Here is a 23,314-nt window from a genome sequence, read left to right on the forward strand (position 1 = left end):
AAACACACAGAGATTCTCTGCGTCCCACGCAGATCCGCGGATAGACAGATACAGATATTCAAGTTTTCTCCTCGGAGACTGTTGGTCTGATCGAATTTTTCCATTTTTGAATTATCATGTGTTGTGTTTCTCTGAGCCATTCTCCAATGCCCAATTATTCACTGTGCCCACTGGCAAGAGGTATGTACATTAGCAGTTGCTTCTTAGTGGAGTGGCCCCAAACCACAAAGCATCCGATTTTATCCCGCCTAGCCTCAGGGACATTATATTATCATATACTGACACAGTGTTAGCAAGAAAATAATTAATGCAATACATGGCACAAACAACAAGACAAACAAAAATATCTTTCAGAGCTGTGGTCTTTTATTTTATGCTCAGTAGCTTGCTTTTATCGACAATATTAAATTAATTCCTTTATTGTGAGTAGGAATGGTACAAATATATCTCCAGGCTAAATTGAAATCTATTGTTCATTATCTTAGGTTTTCTATTTTTTTCCCTTTTTGCCATGTATTGTGTTATCATTTTATAAACAAAAAGCCTATTGTGCAATCGGGCTCTGGGGGATGTGCAATGAAGACACATGTCTTTTTATTGTATTGTAACGTGATCAACGTGTGTAATTACTTCAAGAATCCTGCTGATAGCAGATCTTTACAGTTTAATGTGCCAATACCTTACCATTTTTATCAACATAATATATCCACCTACAGCATGCAAAACTTTACAGAGTTATCTACATATTCTTTCAACACATAATTAATGAACACAACAAAGTACTGCAGTAAACTGTGCTGCGCTCTCTGATCCCATGTCCAAAGGGCATCCGGAATCCAGTGGTCGAGCCACCTTTTATTACTGACAACAACAGTAGGACTAAATACCGCCATGAAAGAAGACAAGGCCTCAGGGGAACCTGTGGAGAGGAGAGGGGTGAGTTAGAATCACAGTGTGTGATAAGCACTATTACCATGTTAAGTTGTGATTAGATGGTAAATTATTTTGTCAGTTTGTCAGTATATTGTTGGGTCAGCATAATCACGATGGCTTTAACCACTTGAATCCTTGCGTCTTTATTCTGGGCAGGTCATAATAATAGGCAAGCATTGGGTGAAAATAGCAGAGCTATAAGCTCACATCGTGTCACATTGCAAGGCGTTGTGAGCTTAAAGGGTTCTATTTCATTCCCTCCTGACTGCCAGTAGGCAGTTACAGTAGTGAATAATGCCTCTCGCGCTCCGCGCAGGTCGAGTATTTATATAAACAAAGTCATGTGACGCGTAGGCTACCTGTGCGTCCGCCGTCCCGGCTACATAAGCACATGATAGCCTGCGCGCGGCCTCTTTGAACTTCTCGCTACCTGGCGTGCATCGCGGGTAAGTATTGCTCTGAAGAATCCGTGCATCGGTTCTTTGTTTTGCAGGTCCAAAGAGAGAAAGACACTACGTGTTGTTTGGTGAGTTGACATCCTGCCTGTGACAGTTGTCGAGAGCGCAATTTATTGCCCTCTTAAGGCTGTGGTTGTCAAACTATCTCCTCCTCTCTTTTCTTTATCTATCGGGAGGATTTTCGAGCGTGGCTCGTTCACCAGCTACACACACACTGTCTTACACAGAGTGTTGTGAGAGTGATCCTCCACACTGGGTGTCGGTCGCGTGCTGTGGGCTGCCCACAGCACTCGCCTGATTTACCTGGCTATAATAGCTTGTTTGATTAATTAAAGGTTAAATTAATTAAAAAGTTAAATTAATTTGAAAAATTAAATTGATTGAAAATGATAATAATAATCAATTAATTAAAAGTTACTGGAAGTTCCTGACGCGTACTGTGGCTGCACAGTTCTCGCTACGATTGCCTGGTTAAACACCCGATTGACATTTAAGCTGTTCTAAACTGTTGAAGGTGAATATCAAATCTGCTGGACGTTCTGGTTAGTGTTCAGATTTCCTAGCCTGATGAGCTAACAGCAAGCTACTTTAGCCTGACTGATTAGCTACACTTTGTGATTGTTGCTGGAGGTTACTAACGCGTTCGGTAATTGTACAGCTCTCGTTGGTATTGCCTGGCTACACAACTGACTCGATATGGAGTGTTCGTCCTGTAAGGTTCACCTTCAGGTCGAGGACGGCCATGAATTGTGTCCATCATGCTTGGGTATCGGTCATCTCAAGGAAGCTCTGACTGACCAGGCATGCATGAATTGTAGCATCCTGCCACTCTCTGTGAGAGAGGCCAGGCTGCAGGGGGTGGAGAACCTCCTTTACAGGGGAGACCTTCCACCCTCTGGGGTCCCTTCCGGTGGGAAGGCGAAGCGCAAACACGGGTCTCATGGCGAGCGCGGTCACCCTGCCCCGAAGAGGTCGGTGGGGGCTGACAAGGCTCCATATCGCCATGAAATGGACGAATTGCGAGCTGAAATAGAGCGCCTTAAGGCAATGGTGCAGCCACCGCCTCGCCTGCCTCTAGCACCTCCCCCACGCCAGGCGGCCTGGGAATCGGAGGAAGACAATGCTGACGTCCTGTCAACTAGAGCTTCAGACTCTGAGTTCCATGACGGGGGTTATAGCCCCAGGTACGACCCTTCCCCCGAACGGGGGTCTCAGGGTACTCCCCAGCCTGGGAGTTTGCAGGCTGAGGATGGCTCAGAGACTTCCCGCAGGAGCTCGGGAAGCACTGAGCTAGGAGATGGGCCCTGCGCGTTGCGTGCAACGCTGCGTGCTGCCCTGGCTAAGGTCGGTTTGGATGAGCCACCGGCCGCTCAGGTTGTGAGTAACCCGTTCTTCCGACGGGTTGCTGCGGCTCCACCCTTTGCTGTCCCACCCTCGCCTCACTACTTAAGTCAGCTGAAGCAGTGTTGGGCTGATCCAGGCGCACCTGCCCACCGAGGCAAGGATGCAAGAGCCCTGGCCTCCATGAGTGAGGCAGAAAAACATGGACTGGTTCACATACCTCCTGTGGACCAGTGCATTGCGGCGCTGGTTCTCCCTCCGGATGAGGCTCTGAAGAACACAGCCCGCTGTCCCAGCTCGCAGTGCCGGGTCACTGATGGCCTTCTGTCGAAGGCATATGATTCCGCTGCCTGCATGGCCCGTATGGGAAACTCTCTCTCTGTGCTCCTCCTCGCCCAGTCCAAGATCTTAGAGAGCGGGCAACCAGGGAGTGAGTTGGGCGACATTAACGATGTGGCTCTTGAGACCTTCGGCTTAATGTCAAGTGAACTTGGTGTCCACCCTGGTCGTGACACGACGTCAGGTGTGGCTTGCTCAGGCGCCTATGTCTGACGAATGCAGAAATGCGCTACGGAAGCTCCCTGTTGTGCCGGGCCAGTTGTTTGGGCCAGAGGCAGACAAAGCACTAGAACGTAGGCGGCAGTCACGACAGGCTTCAGAAGCCTGGGGTCAACGGGGTAGAGGCATGATGGCCCCCCCCGTTCGAACCTCTAAGCCACGTGGCGCGCGGGACCCGCGACGCTCGGGCTACCTGAGTCCTCAGCCGCAGCCCTGGCAACGGGACCAGGCGGCTGCAGGCAGATGGCAACATCAGTCCAGAGGTGGGCGGCGCCCACCTCGCCAGCCCCAGCGTGGGCAATGGCATAACCAGCGCCCCCCCAAGCCCCCAAATAACCCTCCAGGCACAGCCTGAGGGTCGGGGGCCGGCGGCTGGAAGATTTTCACAGCAGCACCTGAATTATTGGGCAGACCATGCCAAGGACGCATGGGTCTTGACAACAATGTCTCAAGGTTACAGGTTGCAGTTCCGCCGCCGACCCCCACCACCTTCAGGGGTCAGGGTGACCTCGGTCACAGACCCCGTGAAGGCCCAGTGTTTGGCCCAAGAGGTGGCCAAGCTCTTGGACAAACGAGCCATAACAGTAGTTCACCCACGTTCACAGAACGAGGGGTTCTACTCAACTTACTTTCTCATCCCAAAGAAAGACGGGTCTCTCAGGCCTATACTAGACCTAAGAAGGTTGAACGTGTACCTCAAGGTCCTTCCGTTTCGGATGCTTCGCACAGTCGACGTCCTGCAGACGATCACACAGGGGGAGTGGTTCACCTCAATAGATCTGAGGGACGCGTATTTTCATGTGCCTATACACCCAGAGCACAGAAAATACCTCCGCTTTGCCTTTCAAGGCCAAGTCTACCAGTTTGCCGTTCTGCCGTTCGGCCTGTCTCTAGCTCCCCGCATCTTCACAAGGTGTATGAGGGCAGCCTTAACATCGCTATGCCTGTCAGGAGTGAAGATACTTCCCTACCTCGACGATTGGCTCATCTGCGCCCCCTCTTTCAGGGAGGCGGAACAGGTGACATCCAGGGTCCTCGCTCACATCGAGGCACTGGGCATGTCGGTGAACCTCGAGAAGAGCTCGTTGGTTCCGACACAACAGACCACCTTCATCGGCATGTCCCTAGCATCGGTATCGATGCAGGCACGACCGACTACACAGAGGGTAGAGAAGATACACAACCTCCTGCGGTCTTTCCGCCTGGGGGCAATGTTGACTGTCCTAACATGGCTCAGACTGCTTGGCATGCTGACCTCAGTCTCAGCGATCACTCCTCTGGGGCTGTTACATCTACGCCCACTACAGAGGTGGTTCAATGGCCTTCGCATGGACCCCTGCCTACACAGGGGGGTCAAGGTCAAAGTCACTCGCAGGTGCCTTGGTTATCTCCGCCGGTGGCGGGACAATGCATTCCTGCTGCATGGGGTTCCTCTCGGCTCAGTCCCGGCGAGACGAGAGGTAGTGACAACAGATGCCTCGCTTCAAGGTTGGGGCGCGGTATGGCAGAAGAGGTCAGTCCAGGGGGTATGGTGCTCTCGGTGGAGAGGACGCCATATCAATGTGCTAGAACTCCGGACTGTTTCCTTGGCGCTGAAGCACTTCTTACCCTTTCTCAGGGGGAAGCATGTGCTCATTCGGACAGACAGCACCTCGGTGGTGTTTCATGTCAACCATCTAGGAGGGACCAGGTCTCTGGAGTCCCTGAGGGAAGCCCAGCGACTGTGGACATGGGCTTATCCTCTATTTTCCTCGATGAGGGCAATGCACCTGCCAGGCAGAGTAAACTCTGTGGCAGATTATCTGTCTCGCCAGAGACTGCCCTCTGGGGAGTGGAGATTGCACCCCCAGGTGGTACAGTTGATTTGGGATCGGTACGGGGTAGCCCGTGTAGATCTGTTTGCCTCAAAGGGCACAACTCATTGTCCTCTGTGGTTCAGCCTGGCAGAGTCCAGTGCCCCGCTTGGGATGGACGCTCTCGCCAACATCTGGCCGAGGGCGCTCCTGTATGCGTTTCCTCCAATCCCCCTGTTGTTGCCTGTGCTTCACAGGGTGAGATTGTCAGATCACAGAGTTCTCATGGTGGCCCCCAAGTGGCCCTCGAGAATATGGTATTCAACGCTCCTCAGTCTATTGGACGGGGATCCTTGGCAGCTTCCAGTGAGGATGGACCTCCTGTCCCAGCTGGACGGGAAGGTATGGCATCCATCACCGAGCCTCCTTCAGCTTTGGGTATGGCCATTGAGAGGGATCAGTCACTCTTGAGTGTGCTTGACCCCTCAATATGTGAGACTTTGCGGAATGCAAGAGCCCCTTCCACAAGGTTGGTGTACTCTAATTGCTGGGCTGCGTTCTCATCATGGTGCAGCGACAGGGGTCTAGACCCAGTCTCTTGCCCTGTACAACATGTATTACATTATTTACAGTGTCTACTTGATGCCGGCCGTGCGGCCTCCACGTTGAGGGTACACACGGCCGCTATATCCTTTAATCATAGCCATATTGATGGCAGGTCAGTTGGTGCGCATTACTGGGTGACACAGTTTCTGCGTGGTGCCAAGAGGTTACGCCCCCCTAGGGTGGGGCGTGCTGCAACTTGGGACCTGCCTCTGGTCCTGCAGGCATTGAGCCGGGCGCCCTTTGAGCCTATGGCGGGGTCGTCCTTGAGCTCTTTATCCATTAAGACTGCGTTTCTGTTAGCAGTCACGACAGCCAAGCGTGTGAGTGAGCTCCACGCACTTTCTATTAGTCCAGTATGCCTTCATTGGAAGGCGAACGACTCTGGGGTTACACTTTGGCCGAATGTCTCATTCCTACCTAAAGTATTGCCCCCCAATCATACTAATCAGGCCATAGAGTTGGCGGCGTTCCATCCTCCCCCGTTTACATCCGGGGTGGAGGAAAGGGCCCACTTACTGTGTCCAGTCCGTGCGTTGCGACTGTATATTCAGGCAACGCAGAGTATTAGACGCTCAGAGCAGCTATTTGTCTGCTACGGCGGAAAGAATAGGGGATGTGCACTGTCTAAACAGCGGCTATCCCACTGGGTAGTTGACACAATTAAAAAGGCTTATGAAGTAGCCGGTAAACCTGCCCCTTCAAATGTCATCTGCCATTCTACCAGGGGCGTAGCCACGTCCTGGGCGGCGATGAAGGGGGTGTCACTGACGGACGTCTGTGCGGCGGCATCTTGGACAGCGCCTTGCACATTCTCGAGGTTCTATCGCCTTGACGTGGCCTCTGGATCCTCACTGGCGTCAGCTATCCTGCCGCTGGCTGCTACGGCAGACTAGGAGGTGGGTGCAATTCCTCGTGACACTTGTGGTATAAGTCATCCACTACTGTAACTGCCTACTGGCAGTCAGGAGGGAATGAAATAGAACGGAAGTTACGAATGTAACTATGGTTCTATGAATTCCTGGATGACTGCCAGTAATACTGGTCACTCGGAATCTTTCAGGGCGAGAAGATTCTTAGAGGCCGCGCGCAGGCTATCATGTGCTTATGTAGCCGGGACGGCGGACGCACAGGTAGCCTACGCGTCACATGACTTTGTTTATATAAATACTCGACCTGCGCGGAGCGCGAGAGGCATTATTCACTACTGTAACTGCCTACTGGCAGTCATCCAGGAATTCATAGAACCATAGTTACATTCGTAACTTCCGATATTTCACTTTCAAAAAAACTTTGGGTCATTTTATCGTCTACTCAGGCTTTTGTGAACCCCCCAGACCGTTTTTATTTGCTTGATTTAGTATTTAGATATTTGATAATCATGTTATCAGACACGCCCCCTTCCTATACAAACCCATTATAACTTCAAACTCCATTTTTAACATGTTAGATTCATCAAAAACACCCGTCCTTGGTTCTGGTGACTCACCCTGCCCTCCTAATACGTGAGGGGGCCGTGTTTTTTCGATTACTTTTTTCATTTATTTTATTTTATTTTTTTATTGTATTTAATTTTTTTCGTTTTCCAAAAAAATAAATAAAAATAAATGAAAAAAGTTATCGAAAAAACACGGCCCCCTCGCGTATTAGGAGGGCAGGGTGAGTCACCAGAACCAAGGACGGGTGTTTTTGATGAATCTAACATGTTAAAAATGGAGTTTGAAGCTATAATGGGTTTGTATAGGAAGGGGGCGTGTCTGATAAAATGAATATCAAATATCTAAATACTGAATCAAGCAACTTAAAAACGGTCTGGGGGGCTCACAAAAGCCTGAGTAGACGATAAAATGACCAAAAGTTTTTTTGAAAGTGAAATATCCCTTTAAGAGATTTGGTGGGGAGGGAAAAAGGAGGGGACCAAGTATAGACCCCTGGGGAACTAAGAATATAGGGTTTAAGTGGTTAATGTAATGAAGACATCCAAGATATTAGTTAAATAATGATGTTTAAAATGATACTGATGTCTCTGACAGAGATTAACTGCTGTGCTGGCCCTGGCAACACTGGTTTCATGCTTTGGTTCATCTTTCCAATATGGTTACAATGTTGCTGTGGTCAACTCTCCATCTCCAGTAAGCCAACCTTTATTTCATTGAAGTCATGATTATAGTAACAGGATTGCATAATACTATATATGGCCATGTATGGGACCAATGTACAAAATATCAAATAAATACCTACTGTATTCATATGGCAGAATATGTAGCATGATATTAATAGTTTCTCTATTGTATTGTCTCGCTTTGTCCATTATTATTAAGCCATTATTTTGCCAGATGCTCTAATTTGTGTCTGAAAATGGACCTGTTACTCCACCAAACGTTAAAACAAAGTGACAAACTAAAGTGACTATGATTCTGATGTTGTGCGTATCTATAATGCATACTGTATCTATAATGCCTAATTGATATTCAAAGGTGCTCTCCATTGTTTGTTCAGTAATAGGGTTCTCTCATCTCTCCAGCTCTTTAATAAACAGAAAATACATTTTCAGCTGGGTTACCATCACCAATCTCCTCCATTTATTAGCTTCAATTTGTTTAGTGTTCCACTTCTAATTTTGTCTGCTCTTTTTTTTTTTGATCTCTACGGATTTCACGTGTTTATCCTGTATCCTAATTGGATGAAATTGGTATTCCAACCAGCAAATGTATTGTATGTTTACTAAAAAGCTGGAGAGGCGGGGAGACCCCTGTTTCTGAACAAACACTCTAGCTATCATTACTATGGGAATATAGTATTTAATATTTATATTAGCAAAACAAAAGAAAAATCACTTAGACCACTCTAAAAGGTGCTGTAAGTGATATTTGTTTGTTAAAATAATTGTTAAATTCCTCTACCCGATAACAATCATTGCTTGGAGTGTTCAGTAACAGGAGTCTCCCAGTCTCTCTAGGTCTTTGGTAGAACAGAAAATACATTTTCAGGCCGGGATACCAATTTCAAGAGAGAGAACTCATGCAGGATACAGCAGGTTAAACAAGTGAAATTGGAAGGGATGAAACCAATAAACAAGGAGAAAAAAAATAAACTGGAAACACAACTGATAAATGATCTTCTCTCTCCTTATTGGATGAAATTTGTAACCCACCAGAAAATGAATTTTCTGTTGAAGCACCTTTAAATCCGGCTTCGGTTTTGTTCTGCTCTCTCCAGTTCATGCAGCAGTTCTATAACTCCACCTACATGGATCGTTATGGTACACCAATGGAAGGGAACTTCCTGACTCTGCTGTGGTCTCTGTCAGTGTCCATGTACCCCATGGGGGGTTTCTTTGGCTCTCTGATGGTAGCCCCGCTGGTCAACAAGTTGGGAAGGTAATATCTTACTGTATCACATTGCATGCAATAGGCTCAATATGTGTGGTATATCCATTTGTTACCATCTAGGCTAGTATAGTACTGTACCTCATTTTGTTTTTCTTATTTGTAATCATGTAAACCTGATTCATGTAATAATTCATTAATTTGAGATTATGTTTTCTTTTTTTTTTTGTTTGGTTATTAAGTTCAAAGGAATTTCTTGACCAAATCCCATTGGGAAAAATATATATATTTTTTTCATTTAACTTGTTCGTTAATTTTGTTTTAATTAGTACCATATTTATTATCATTTTTTCTTCCAAGCTATTATTAATACAAAATGAGGACTCGCCACATCCTTTTACATCTGGTGTTTTTGGACATGACGTAGACCCCATTGACCAATTGATCAATTTCTGTTGCTTCTAAATAAATACAGTACCATGTGCGATAGTACTCTTATAATACAAAAACATGAATAAAATAAACATGATGGTCTACTCTACATACAGTAGTTTCAATAATTCCTTTTTACTTTATGGCAGGAAGGGCACCCTTCTCTTCAACAACATATTCTCCATCATTCCAGCTGTGATGATGGGAGTGAGTGAAATCGCACAATCCTATGAGATCATCATTGTGGCCAGGATTCTAGTGGGTATCTGTGCAGGTCAGAAGAACCTAAATAGTCAATGATTCAGATTGACGGGGAACCAGGTGACGATAGATAGTATGTTACGAACTGTACAGAACAGAACTGTATGTTTATGTTGTTTATGTTTTTCTAACCAACCGCATCCCAATTTTGGGCATGGCATTATAGGCAGGGAAAAAGCAGATCTCACTGTATAATAAATGTGAGCTTGTGGCTATTTTCAAAATAATTTTGATTGTTTATTTTTTTGTGGTTAAGTGGTGAAATTGTCTTATTGCATCTACAGGTTTGTCATCCAATGTGGTGCCTATGTATTTGGGTGAGCTCTCTCCAAAGAACCTCAGAGGAGCCATTGGGATTGTACCTCAGCTTTTCATCACCATCGGCATCCTCAGTGCTCAGGTGCTGGGCATAAGGCATATACTGGGCAACAGTGGAGGTAATGGTGGAGCATCTCAGAGTGGAAATATAGCTTTGTCAGTGGATTTCAAACTTTTTGTGCCCAAGGCACAGCAGTGGGCAAGTCACAATCTCAAGGCACATCTGTATTCAAATAGCGGATGCCTCTGTATAGAGCGTGCCAAAAATCCTGAAGGGGGCGTCAACAAGTGTCTTTTGGTAGCGGCGGACATCTTTGAGGGGTAAAAACCAGGTTGACTTAACATTGCCCAATGCCACGCCCAATGCCACGCCCCCCGTGGTGACGACACGTTGGCACGCTCTATAGGGAAATGAATGTACACAAAGTACTGTGTGTGTTTGTTACAACTCCCAAGGCACACCTGGGTCTTGTCTCACAGTAAACCAGTGTGCCAAGGCACAACGTTTGGTTCACCACTGAGCTGGGTGATTTTATGACATCAAAATACTTGTTATATCCTATCCTGGAATTGATTTAAAAGTTGACTCCTCTTATTCTGCCCGTAAAGATAAAGCTTGTTTTAAAAGCAAAGGTTATGAGTTTCGAGTAATAAGTACTGTATATGTTTTAGTTTTCATATCAGTGAAAATATTCTCATAGCTGACACTGAACTATGGGCTATCCAGTATGGTACCAACAACTATTTGGTCGGTGTGAAGATAATTTTTTAAGTTACTTTTCTCAATTTCACAACTATACTTTTCATTGGTTTTTCATGGAACAGTCTGCAGTCTAGCTGCTCTCTGTGGCTTTGTAGGGTCAGTGTTTGGGGTATATTGTTGTGGCAATCAACTCATACCAGTGAGTTGTTGCTGTTGTTTTATTTTGTTTTGTGCTGAGTCAAACTATTGCTGTTCTCTCCCCAGGCTGGCCCATCATGCTAGGTCTGACAGGTATCCCTGCCTTGATAGAGCTGCTGCTGCTACCTTGGTTCCCAGAGAGTCCCAGGTACATGCTCATCCAGAGAGGAGATGAGAAGAATGCAAGAATAGGCAAGAACACAGCACACAAAACATGCTAGAGAGAGAGAGAGAGAGAGAGAGAGAGAGAGAGAGAGAGAGAGAGAGAGAGAGAGAGAGAGAGAGAGATGGAAGAGAGAGAGAGAGAGAGAGAGAGAGAGAGAGAGAGAGAGAGAGAGAGAGAGAGAGAGAGAGAGAGAGAGAGAGAGAGAGAGGAGAGAGAGAGAGAGAGAGAGAGAGAGAGAGAGAGAGAGAGAGAGAGAGAGAGAGAGAGAGAGAGAGAGAGAGAGAGAGAGAGAGAGAGAGAGAGAGATTATACAGGTAAAACTGTCCAATAAAGAGAGAAACATGCCCAGTGTGACATGGATATCTGACACGACGGGTTCCTCCTTACCCTCAGCTCTGCAGAGTCTGCGCGGCTGTGAGGACGTGGAAGAGGAACTGTCCGAGATGCGCATGGAGGACCAGTCGGAGCGGGCGGAGGGCCGTCTGTCTGTCCTCAGCCTGCTGTCCCCAGCGCTCCCTCCGATGGCAGCTGGTCTCCATCATCATCATGAACATGGGGCAGCAGCTGTCAGGGGTCAACGCGGTGAGACACCCCGCCGTGCCCAGCAGCCTTGTCCCTTGTCCTTGGCCCACAGTATCTTTGTTTCAGTAGCATGCTCTAGATAGGTTGGCTTTAGTTATTTTTTCATTTTATGAATATGAGCAGCAGTCTACGGCTCAATTAATTATCCTTTACTGATGCAGTCGGGTGAAGCTAAAAAGAGAGGAAGGGATGCACAGGGAGGAATGTTCTGGTGCAGTTTGATCCTAGACCAGCAGAGGCACTTATGGGCCACGGTGTATTGTATTTACTGTGCAGCTGACAAAGCATAATGTCATAGAGTCCGAATAATATCTACTTTCCTTTAAATGGCTCCATTGTACTTCTTTCTATTGCAGAGTGATATTATTAATTACCATAGTCCATGCAGATTATCATGGACAAAGTTGGGGCCTTAATGAGTGATCTGCCTGTTCACATGTTTGTATTGAAATAAATAAAAAACCTGACCCTCCCCTCTTTTCCTCCAGTGATCCCCTCCTGTAAATATCGAACCGACCCTAAACCAATCCATCCACTATGTATGTAATCACAGCACATCTCACCTTGTTTCTCAGATCTACTACTATGCAGATAGCATCTATGCCTCTGCAGGAGTAAATCAGAAGGACATCCAGTACGTCACAGTGGGCACTGGATCTGTGAATGTCATCATGACCATAGCTGCGGTATGTAAGCTGTTGAATAAAATCTATTCATGCAGTCAATCAGTCAGTATAGTCATTCAGCAGAATCAACGGTTAAAGTTTTATGAGGTGTGAAGTCTACTGTTTTAGATGTGTTCAGCATAGTCAAAGATACTACTCCTGGAAAGAACATTTCTGACTTGTAAAACTATCTCACTCTCACCCTTCTTTAACATGATTACATTAAACATGTATTACATTTTTTTTTAAAGTACCCCTCCTCTTTGCTCTCGTCCCCTGTTTCATGCCTTAGCAGTTCTCTCTAATCATTCTGGGATCACATTAATATTTTGTGGCTCCTCTGACCATCACTATAGGTCGGTTGGTTATTGATTTTAATGTTGATGTTGGCGATGGATGATTATTCAGGAATTCCACTGAAGTTACTGTAGGTGAACTGAACTCATGTCAAAACTAATGCAAAATTATTATTTTTAATCCCAGGTCTTCATAGTGGAGGCCACAGGGAGGCGACTGCTTCTTCTCATTGGTTTTGGAATCTGCTGTGTATTCTGTGTTGGGCTCACCATAGCACTCAGCTTCCAGGTACCGTTTGCTACTAAACACCCTCAAATGTTACTCTTCCACCCTCTTGTGGCTGTGTTTTATAACACAGCAATAAAAAGGTGCTTGGTAATGTGATTATGGGGCCATAAAACCAGGGGTGACCCGGTGACCCAAGTGAATTATCTTAGGTCATACATAGTTTATTTTTTCTCCAGTATCCAGTATTATTATCATTATTATTATTATTTTTATATTGTTATATTATAGCTACTAGATCAGTGCCCGTTAGGCACCGGCCTACTCGAGTCAGGAACGATGCAAGTTTGAAATGCATGTCCCACCCAGTTATGCAATATCTGTTGTACTGTTCCTTTTATGCCCATCAATGGAGATCTCTGTCTGTCTGTCTGTCTGTCTGTCTGTCTGTCTGTCTGTCTGTCTGTCTGTCTGTCTGTCTGTCTGTCTGTCTGTCTGTCTGTCTGTCTGTCTGTCTGTCTGTCTGTCTGTCTGTCTGTCTGTCTGTCCGTCCGTCCGTCCGTCTGCCTGTGTCCCTTTTATGCTGATCTATTATGCTGATTATATTATACGGAAAATGACTAAATGACCTGCTGACCTGTGATGAAGTGTCAATGTTGTCAGTTACTGGGAAGTCGGAGGTCAAGAAAAGGGAGTTAGAATCTCAAGAAGGGGAAGTGTACTGGATTGCCTGATTATCAAGGAAGCTTTTGAAAGGAAAAGACGTGCTGGACGCCAGGGATGCGCCATGACACTCATGGGTGCATGCTAACCTCGCACCGGAAGTTTGATGAAATACATTGCAGTGAATGGAGCCGGCTGGACCAGCTCATGAACAAACATTATTTCTGAACGATTGCGACCTTTGTCATATAATCGGTTCAGGAATATAAAAGAAGACATATCACAGGCTGTTTTCTAATCACTTGCTTTTCGATCAGATTGTAAATACCATTATTTATTTATTTCACTGCAGATAGTCTACATATTACATTTAAAATAATCCTTAACCCTTAAATTCAATTCATTTTTTTAAATTAAACTTGTTTTATTTGATGGCCTTCCTGCCCTGGTATTTGGTCTTTGTGCCCTCAAAAAATGGACAACGATGAAAGGTCAAGTGACCTTGGCCCTAAAATGACGAAATTCCAGGCCTGGTCTCAATCGTTCAGAAATAGTGTTTGTTCATAAACTGTCCAGCCGGCTCTCATAGACTCCACTATTATTTCACCAACTTCCGGTGTGAGTCTGCCACCCAGTGCGACAAATCTTCCGGCTGGAATTGCATGATAGAGAAAATGACGTCGGCTTCCCTTCCTTTCAAAAGCTTCCTTGCTGATTATTAGGAAATGTATGTGTACTGCTCACTCATACATAAGATACAAATCAGTATTATCAGCTAACATGAGTATAATGGAAGGTTGGATAAAGTAAGAGAATGGAGTAAGGGTAACCGTGGAATAGAACAGTGGTTCTTTTTTTTGTTGCTCTGGACCACTCGCATATTTCAGTTAAATAAAGCCTGGGCTTGATATAATTTGTTGCACGTAGTATTGTGCAACAAATGAAATCAAGCCCTTAACAGTCATTATTTAATTTCAGTCTTTTTCTCCATCACCATGCCTATTAACTGAAATATTTTCTTACATTTGATGGACTTATGAAATATGATTTTAATACATTTAACAAAGGTATTTTATTGATGTATTTACTTTTTAAAACATTTTCCCATGGACCACCTGCAGGCCTAATTATGCCATGGACCACTAGTAGTCTTGGGGACCATTGGTTGAGAAACAGTGGGATGAAATGGGATGCATAGTAAGTGTTACCAAAGCACTAATATTAGCCCATGGCCATATCCCCACCCAACACATAGTGGTCCCCAGGTTAATTCTTAGTCAGGGTGGTGGTCCCTGGTTCAAAATCAGTTGAAAACCCCTGGCCTATGCGACCAACTCAACGCCGGGCACTGTACTCCCTCGGGTCGTCACCGACGCACACTGAATTTGAAGTCGATTGGTTAGACAGTTCTCGAGATATGTGAACTACAGAAGGACAGATGGACAGAGATTTTGTGCGTCTATACTGTTATACTGTAGTAAGATTGCTGTGTTAGTAAAGTCTTTGAGTTACATGTCCTCCACCAACATTTCCACCAACATTTCTCAACTTACCAGTCTCATAGGTCTTTGCATGTTAATGGACTTAATGCCGATTTCAAAACAAAGGACAGACAACTAGGATGTAGAAAATCTGTGGTTTAACCACACATGTTAGAGTGACAACATTTATATCATAATACCCTGGAAACCCATTGAGTAGATTAACTCGCTTGCTTGTTATGGCTTAAAACAAACCTCATAAACATGTTTGATAATAATGGTCTGTGGTTTGACAGGAGAGTGTCTCCTGGATGCCCTACGTCAGCATCGCCTGTGTCATCCTCTACGTCATTGGACATGCCATAGGGCCTAGTAAGTCTAACAAAAGTTGTTGATTACAACCTGGTGGTCCATTAGCTAAAGTGTTGTTTGGATGCGACTAGACATTTAATAATACATGTCAAAAAGTTGAGCTCAGTTGTTTAATGTATGAGCGTCTTCCGTGTAATAGCACATCACTCACAGACCATGATGATGTTGGCTCCAAAGTGTTTGGGTTTGTGGTTGACCACATCTGTGTTCCAGGTCCCATTCCTTACGTGGTCACCACCGAGATGTTCAGGCAGTCATCCAGGCCGGCTGCTTTCATGGTGGCAGGATCTGTGCACTGGCTGTCTAACTTCACTGTTGGTCTAGTCTTCCCCTTCCTAGAGGTCAGTGTCACAAGGAGTGGAATGGTTAAAATGTTGTTTTTTAAATTAAATCAGTTACTGTTAAGCTGCTTATAATAATTGTAATCATCAACATAATTGTTTAAATAATTCACTCACTAATTTAATCTTATAAGTTACTATAAGATATAAGATATACAGTAACAGATATGAAGTTGAAGTAACCATTATTTCAATCATTATGTGTTGATGAGTTGTGTGAAGTGGTGTTTATGAAAGAAAATGCATTCTTCTCTCTTCAAACATATTTCTGTGTAATTCAACAAGTAATTACCTATTTCCTATGTGTCTACAATATAATTACTATAATTTCACTAACTATAGCTCTGTACAATTGCCATTCTTGGGGCGGTGGGGTGCGACTGCAATTGCGCCATATGTAATCCATGACTCTCTGAACCTCTGAAGCTCTTACTTGGAAAAACTAGGAAGGAAAATCAGCACAGCACTGGTTGATAAGGAACGTCTCTGGTTGATAAGGAACGTCTCTGTATATTGCGAAACAGCTATGACATTGAGGGTGTTTTGGAAAATAGAAGCCAGAGGAGATACTGTAAACACGCATGCTTCACATGCATGTTTACTCCCTCTATCAATCTGCAGCCAAATGTCAAACATGAGGACACTGCGTGTGGTGTAAAAGGCAATGTTTTATTAACAGAAAACACAACATGCCTGAAAAGTTGAAAATCTTCCGATATCACTCTCCCCATCAAATGCCTTGGTGGGGGGAGTGTTTATATCCCCAAGCTGTTTATTCACTGCATTCTTAGAACATAACATCTAAGAACAAACTGATCACATTTCCATCCCTGGTCCCCTCCTCAGAGGTTCCTTGGGCCCTACAGCTTCATCATCTTTTCCGTCATCTGTCTGATGACCCTGGTCTACATCTGGCTGGTGGTCCCAGAGACCAAGAACAAGACTTTCCTGGAGATCAGCCAGATGTTCGCAAAGAGAAACAAAGTAGAGATCAAGCTGGGCAATGGAGATACACCACTGACAGAGACCAAAGACAGCCGGGAGGATGTAGTGAAGGCCACCGCCTTCTGAACACAAGAGACATTGAGAGCAGAGGAAGTGTTCCTCCTTTGAGGGTTGAATAGGGTTTGAAATGTTTTAATCCAGCCTCTATTTATGACATGAAATATGTGACTGTGTGTGTGTGTGTGTGTGTGTGTGTGTGTGTGTGTGTGTGTGTGTGTGTGTGTGTGTGTGTGTGTGTGTGTGTGTGTGTGTGTGTGTGTGTGTGTGTGTGTGTGTGTGTGTGTGTGTGTGTGTGTGTGTGTGTGTGTGTGTGTGTGTGTGTGTGTGTGCGCGTGTGTCGGCAATCAAAGATCAAAAGAGACTTATACATAATTCTGCACCAGACAGTCCTGTGCAGCTGAACTGTTATAGCATTATGTATCAGTTATATACAGTAAATGATGTTAGTGTAAGTAAAAAACGGGTGAATGAAAACCTCCAATCATTAAAGGAACCAACAAAACAACTTATACAATAGACCTTTATTGATCACAGAAAGATAAACATAGAATACATTGCTATTATTATTAATAATGACCAACTATTGTTATGATTTAAATGTCAACTTACAAGCATTTAATTTCTTTATCATCCTTCATTTCATATGTATATACATTATTAATCATCGCCATCACCACTGGTATTGTGCCATAGATTAATAAAAACCTCCATCCCCTACTTATATGTATATATATATATTGGTACTATAAAGCTTATACATCACACCTGAGATCATTTACAAACACCTATAGTCATTCTCCAACTGCACTCCTCCATATAGACTGAGAGACGTGATCCCCCAGTTGAACACATTGCCCATCACAGTGTTGTTCTTCTCACACGTCATCTGGTCCCGGATCTCAGCTGTGCTGAGCACATAGTCCCACATGTTTACGTCGGTCATCTTGCCCTCAAAGGCATCTGCGTCGGAGATGCCTAGGTAGCCATCCTGATCCCTGCCCAGAACAAACACTCCCCCGGGGTTGAGTGTGTAGCCGCCCCTCAGGTACTGCTCCTCCCCTGCTATGCCGTTGATCCACAGCTCTGCCGCGCCGGTGTGAGATGTCCAGGTGACACAGTAGTTGGCCCAGTCATGTGACTGGGTGCTATGTGGTAGGTTGACAAACTCGTTGCCGATCCACAGGCCCACCTCGTAGCCGATGGTGATCATGAGCTCGTTGTCACTGCCTGAGGTGAAATAGGAGATGACAGTGTGGATGCCGCCGGGCTGTGGCCGCACGTGCATGCATACAGTGAAGGAGTGCAGGTCCATTGGGTGGTTAAGACGGGCCAGGGCATAGCTGCCAGCACTCCTCTCTGGGAAGCTGAGCACCAGAGGAGAAAGAGAGCGAGGTTCTGAGGGGGACAAGAGAATGACATGTTAGACTGCAGAACTAGACCACAATACATTCAGCCCTAAGGCAGATACAGCGCATTTACATATCTGTGTAAATGTACATCTCAATGCGATCGCAGTGGAACCGCTCACCGTTTCTGGAAGGCTTAGAGTCCTGAATTCCACCTAAGGGGGACAAGAAATGATGAGTAACACTATTCATTGGCTAATACTATTGGCTATATTTGGGGTTGATGGACAAACCTCAGAGTCCACTCACTTGTATGTAAGTGTTTTCCAAGAGTTGTTATTAGACTCTCGATCCTCAGGAGCTTGGACTCGATTTCATCTTGTCGACAAAATGCTGAGCAGAGACAGAGTAAACAAAAGTGCTTGTTACAATCCTGTTATAGAAAGTATTATAGGCTAAGCCCAATTGCGTAATTTCAGAGTCAGACTGCGTTAACATACTCCCTTTCCCAAGACGTGGTAGGAAGGATGACTCCACCACACGGTCATTTAGAGGCTGGGCCATGCGGTAGTCATTGTACAGGGTATGGTTCTCAATGTCCATTAGAGTGCTCTCCAACTTTCTGATCTGAACATAACAAGGGGGATAACACAACAAAAGAGACTGAACATAACACCCAATGCGGCACCGCCATTGGATGCCGCATTGGGCATTTACAACAAACTTGAGTTCTCATAAGTTGAAACAGTTATAGCCTACTTATTGTGAAACGTTTTATACTAAGTGGTGTTTTACCATGTGGGGAAAATGTGAGACGTGAAGTCAATCAATCAACAATAATCAGTAATCAATAGAAATGATCATGTACTGGACATACATATTCATTTCACATTTCAGTCATGGTTATAGATGTTAAAGCTATGATCAGAACCGATGTAGAGAAGGTCTGCTGTACCTGGTTATGTGAGAGAGTAATGGGGGTATCAAACACAGTCCAGAGGATGCTCTCGTAGCAGGGTGGAGTGGTGAGGGAGCCCTGATATCTGAAGAAATGGTTTAGGTTCTCAGGCAGCATGTCGCGCACGTTGAGGCTAGATACATTCATTGACTGACCTGTCAGGATTGCATTAAAAACACATTAGACTGAAATAGTACGTGGAAATAACAATAATAATATTGGTAACATTGGTAGTCAGAATTTTAACACGATCGATTCACTTATGATACTAAGGCATTAAAAACAGAACACAGTAAAAACCTCATTTTACTCTGAGAGTGTAAATAATTACTTTTGACACTCTCAAAGTTAAATTGCTGTGTAGGCGGTGCAGAGAGAAGGGATGTGGTGCAGTGGTTAAAGTTATTTCTCCCTTTGAAAGGGGAAAAGGATAACTCTGTCCTCCTAGTATATATATTATCTTTACCCTGACAGAGTGTGGGAAAGCTGAGGAGGGAGACAGAGTGAGGGAGAGGAGAGGAGAAAGCTCTGGCGGGGATTTAGTTTTTTTTGTCACTGTTCATTTAAACATGTAAAATTTGTCCTCTTCATTTTACCCATCCTAGGAGCAGTGCCAAAAAGACGATCCTGTGCCAAAAAGACTGACTCAAGCAGCTCAAAAGAGACAAAACCATCAATGGGCACAACTGACCTGCATACTTGATTCTCTCCAGAGTAGAGATGAAATCGCTGTAGTAGGTATTCTCAAAATGCCCATCCTGGAAATGTGACACAATTATGTCAAACATAATACTAACAGTAACTCTGACAGATAAATGGACCCTTGAGGGTTAAATTAACACTAAAGAACTTACTGTGCAGTGATTAACAGGAACATTTGCTGGACTATCAGTTGACTAAAAGCACACCAGTAAAGCCTGATAAATACTTGCAAATATGGCCTGGTGTCACGCATCAAAAATGGCAGATCACAGCTCACAGCACATCGCACTGCAACGTGTTGAGGCTTGTAGATTGGCTATTTTTGGTGCACAACACCCGCATGCAACAAAGTATAATGGGACTTTAACATTGTCGGTGCTACATTACACTGCTATCGAGGCAGATGCCTGTGGTAGTGTTGCCACAGCAATGACCTCTCACAGGAGAATGCCACTGACTGGCCAAGACCTTTGGCATTCCCGTGGAAGCGATAAATCACACAACCTGCCAACACACAATCATCCACTCAATAGACCCTTTTACTGTCCAGGGTGACGGACACTGTTATGGTATCATACACAACACAGGGGAGGGCACCCAGTCAGCTGGCAGCTGGTCAATTTTCATCACAAAGCATTTTTATTTGTCACATGAGTTTGTGTTACACTGTACACTACAAATGGGATAACGTGATGGCCAGATTTCTGAAACAGAAATAGCCCTGCTTTCCCTAGAAGACAAATGATAGAGGTCAAACAAGCACACACTTGTACAGTATGTAAAAGGAGGAGGAGAAGAGAGGGAAAATAAGATTTTTTTTGACATAGCCTACCTCATAGAAAAAGGCAAGAACTGCCAAGCCATCAGGCTTATCTCTGGCTTCGGTGAAGCTTTTGTACTTGTCAGAGTTGTAATGCACAACGTGGAGCTGGAGGACAAGGAGAAAATGACAAGACAAGTGAGCTGCCAGATTATACCCAATGAGCTGCATCTCAAGCTCTTGGCAAGTTCTTGGCAAAGGGCGGGCGGATCATCTCTAACATCACAACAAAGTGGATTCAATTTCAACGCAAACCTTTACTTAGACATCATGAGAAAACTGACAGTATAATTTTAGGAGTATATGAGCTGTAAAGGCACAGGCCTTTATAGGCAGGAAAATACACCACTGAGTAAATAACTGAACTGGGCATGTTAGGAGAGTAGAGAGAAGTCAAACAACTCAACAACATTGAGGACAGCAAAGTATTACTTCAAATATTTGTTTGCACTATAAATCTGAACTAGACAGTCAATTATGTTTTTAATAACCAGAGATTTATAATTGCATTCATGAAGTCAATAACACATCGACAGCACAAATTGCCAGAGCCGCTGGTATAATAAATGATGTTATTGATCAGCTGTTTCATCTTCTACATTGTCTTTTTCATTTTACCCAGTAATGGGAGCAGTGGGCAGCCACTGAGCAGCATGCAGGGGGAGATAAGCTATTTCCCTTGTCTTTGTGTGGAGGGAAACTGGAGCATCTGGAGCCAAATCCACATGGAGAATATGCTAAATCTACCATTCCACCAGTGCCATTAGTCTAGTTGTTATGTCTCATATTTTATTTAAAAGAGGTCACGTTTAATTTTGAAAACCAGCCAACCTCTGCCATGTAACGGATGCCATCTATTGTGTGCTCTGCCCCGCTGGCCTCCAAGTCCCAGCCGCCCCAGTGCAGGTGCATCTGCACAGCTGTGTACCGTCCAGGGAGGCCTTTGGTAATCACCATGGAAGGAGGAAGGTCGATTTGTACTGTTGGGCACCAAAGGAGTTATTAAAACCAGAATTCACCATTCTACATTTTAGACACTACATCTACTTAAAAAAGGGATTATCATCCTGCATTAACCCATTAAAACTGGGAACACATCTGTGTAAGTTAATTATGTTATACTTTGGCTATTCAAAAATAGCAGATCTACAAGCTCATAGCAAGTCACTTCATGCCAGCTATGCGCTTGTAGATCTGCTATTTTTGAAAAATCTTGAAAATGTGTGCAAATCTTTGAATATATATATGTTTTAAAGCAAACATTAAGGCCTCAGGTCTAATGGGTTAATATACTTCTCATAGGCCTACCTGAGTGCCCGTTGTTGGTCATTAAGAAGTTCCCGCTCTGTGCGTCGTATCCATTGAGCTCCAGCTGCAGCATGCGGGGGTTGTGTCTCACACTCCGGCGCTGGATGTCAATAGGGGACTGCTTCTTACCACCGCATGCTGGGTACTTCTCCGGCCAGTGCGCCTGGTCCAGAGCCCCCTCTTTACGCAGCGGGGGAAACAAACACAAACACCCCCCGACATGTAAACCGATGGGAGAAATAAACTGTGCAAACTTCTCTCACAAACAAGTGCTACCCAACTTTTCACTCTCGGTGGTCATTTTGGTTTGTTCGTGAGGAGAAAAACAAACTAATTCTTGCTATCTGTGGATTCTGTGCGCTTTCACAAGACCCTGGCGTGACAAAAGTTTAATCGGTGGTTAAGGTCCTCAACACGTTTCTAACAGGCAAGTGGCTACAGTGTGGCACGGCATTGTAATAGAATAATTTATTAATAAAAGTAGCCTATAATCGCACTGCATGTGATGTGACCCTGTATAGGTTTGGGTTGCTTTTTTGTTATTTTGACGTTGCCACTGCCTATTCGTTTTTGTATCTTTTACTTATTTCACTCATGTAATTAGGCAGGCAACTAATTATTGCGTATCAAAATCAAATAAAGAGAACTGCAACTGTACCTGTGTATGTCCAGTGTATTCCATCGTGCGGTATTGCAGCAAGAGCAGTGCTGACTAAAGTAAGATGGACAAAAACTGAGAGGAACTCCATTGCAGTGGGACTTGCTTCACTCACAACTCACCTCACACTGACTCTTAAGACTCAGAAAGAGAAAGGAGGTGTTGAGACTTCTGCTGAAAACGCCCTCAGGGGCCAGGCTTTTCCCAGCAACTGCAACCAGAGATGATGAGCTCTGATCATCTGAGTTTGAATAGCCTATCTGACTATATATATGGCCTTGTGCCCCTGATATTCGGTTGGATGGGGGCATTATTGACATTTAAATCTGTCATTATTAAAAGGCTAAATATTATCAACAGATTAATCTCTCATCATCCTGTCATGGATGGGTTGCAGTTGCAGAGCAAATTAATACTACAATATATATTTTTTCTCAAGGATTTCTTATACATCTTTGTACAGTGATGTTCATCATCATCATCATGAGGCCAGAAAATAAATTTCTGTAGATAATTCAGGAGTTGTTACATTGTTAGGCTAAGATCTTAAAGAGCTACATATCCCAAAATCTATATCATCTGCCAATCGTTCAGTCATGCGCATTACAGGCATTGAATGTATTCGCCTACTTCTTACATTCTTTTTGTCATTGAGCCGGTGTATTCATGCCCCCTCATTTGGATTAAACCATATGCGGGAATTGCTGACTCACAGATATCAGGAAACCCAAAGAAATGTAGGCCTACACAGGAAACCAAGATGCAAGTGTGGTCATGTCATTTGTCACTTTAACCAAG

At 44.5% G+C, this 23,314-nt stretch overlaps 2 protein-coding genes across 2 annotated transcripts; one reads left to right on the forward strand and one right to left on the reverse strand.

The window, feature by feature from the left end:
• Positions 1–847: 847 nt before the first annotated feature.
• slc2a5 (solute carrier family 2 member 5) lies at positions 848–16,812 on the forward strand. Its single transcript, XM_080444259.1, is given in 13 exon segments — positions 848–936; positions 7,720–7,818; positions 8,906–9,066; positions 9,597–9,721; positions 9,993–10,145; positions 10,994–11,119; positions 11,487–11,599; positions 11,601–11,675; positions 12,251–12,361; positions 12,824–12,925; positions 15,303–15,378; positions 15,592–15,719; positions 16,566–16,812. Coding segments are annotated over 13 exon segments (1,539 nt in total). The 5' UTR covers positions 848–891; the 3' UTR covers positions 16,791–16,812.
• Positions 16,813–17,228: 416 nt separating this feature from the next.
• ca6 (carbonic anhydrase VI) lies at positions 17,229–22,672 on the reverse strand. Its single transcript, XM_080444866.1, has 10 exons — positions 22,517–22,672; positions 21,859–22,038; positions 21,382–21,530; positions 20,563–20,658; positions 19,720–19,786; positions 19,026–19,183; positions 18,571–18,697; positions 18,380–18,463; positions 18,253–18,285; positions 17,229–18,119 (listed from the first exon to the last, which is right to left on the reverse strand). The coding sequence occupies exons 1-10, from the start codon at positions 22,605–22,607 to the stop codon at positions 17,500–17,502; spliced, it is 1,605 nt and encodes a 534-aa protein (XP_080300992.1). The 5' UTR covers positions 22,608–22,672; the 3' UTR covers positions 17,229–17,499.
• Between the last annotated feature and the right edge of the window lie 642 nt (positions 22,673–23,314).

Source organism: Gymnoscopelus braueri, assembly GCF_963280865.1.
Source record: "Gymnoscopelus braueri genome assembly, chromosome: 12".
NCBI lineage: Eukaryota > Metazoa > Chordata > Actinopteri > Myctophiformes > Myctophidae > Gymnoscopelus > Gymnoscopelus braueri.

Excerpts from the sequence above, each read along its gene's own strand:
- ca6 (XM_080444866.1), bottom strand. The coding sequence starts at position 22,607 with ATGGAGTTCCTCTCAGTTTTTGTCCATCTTACTTTAGTCAGCACTGCT. Across the intron at positions 18,698-19,025 it reads TTACTCTCTCACATAACCAG|ATCAGAAAGTTGGAGAGCAC; the intron begins GTACAGCAGACC and ends TGTTATGTTCAG. Across the intron at positions 18,120-18,252 it reads CTCTAAGCCTTCCAGAAACG|AACCTCGCTCTCTTTCTCCT; the intron begins GTGAGCGGTTCC and ends TGTCCCCCTCAG.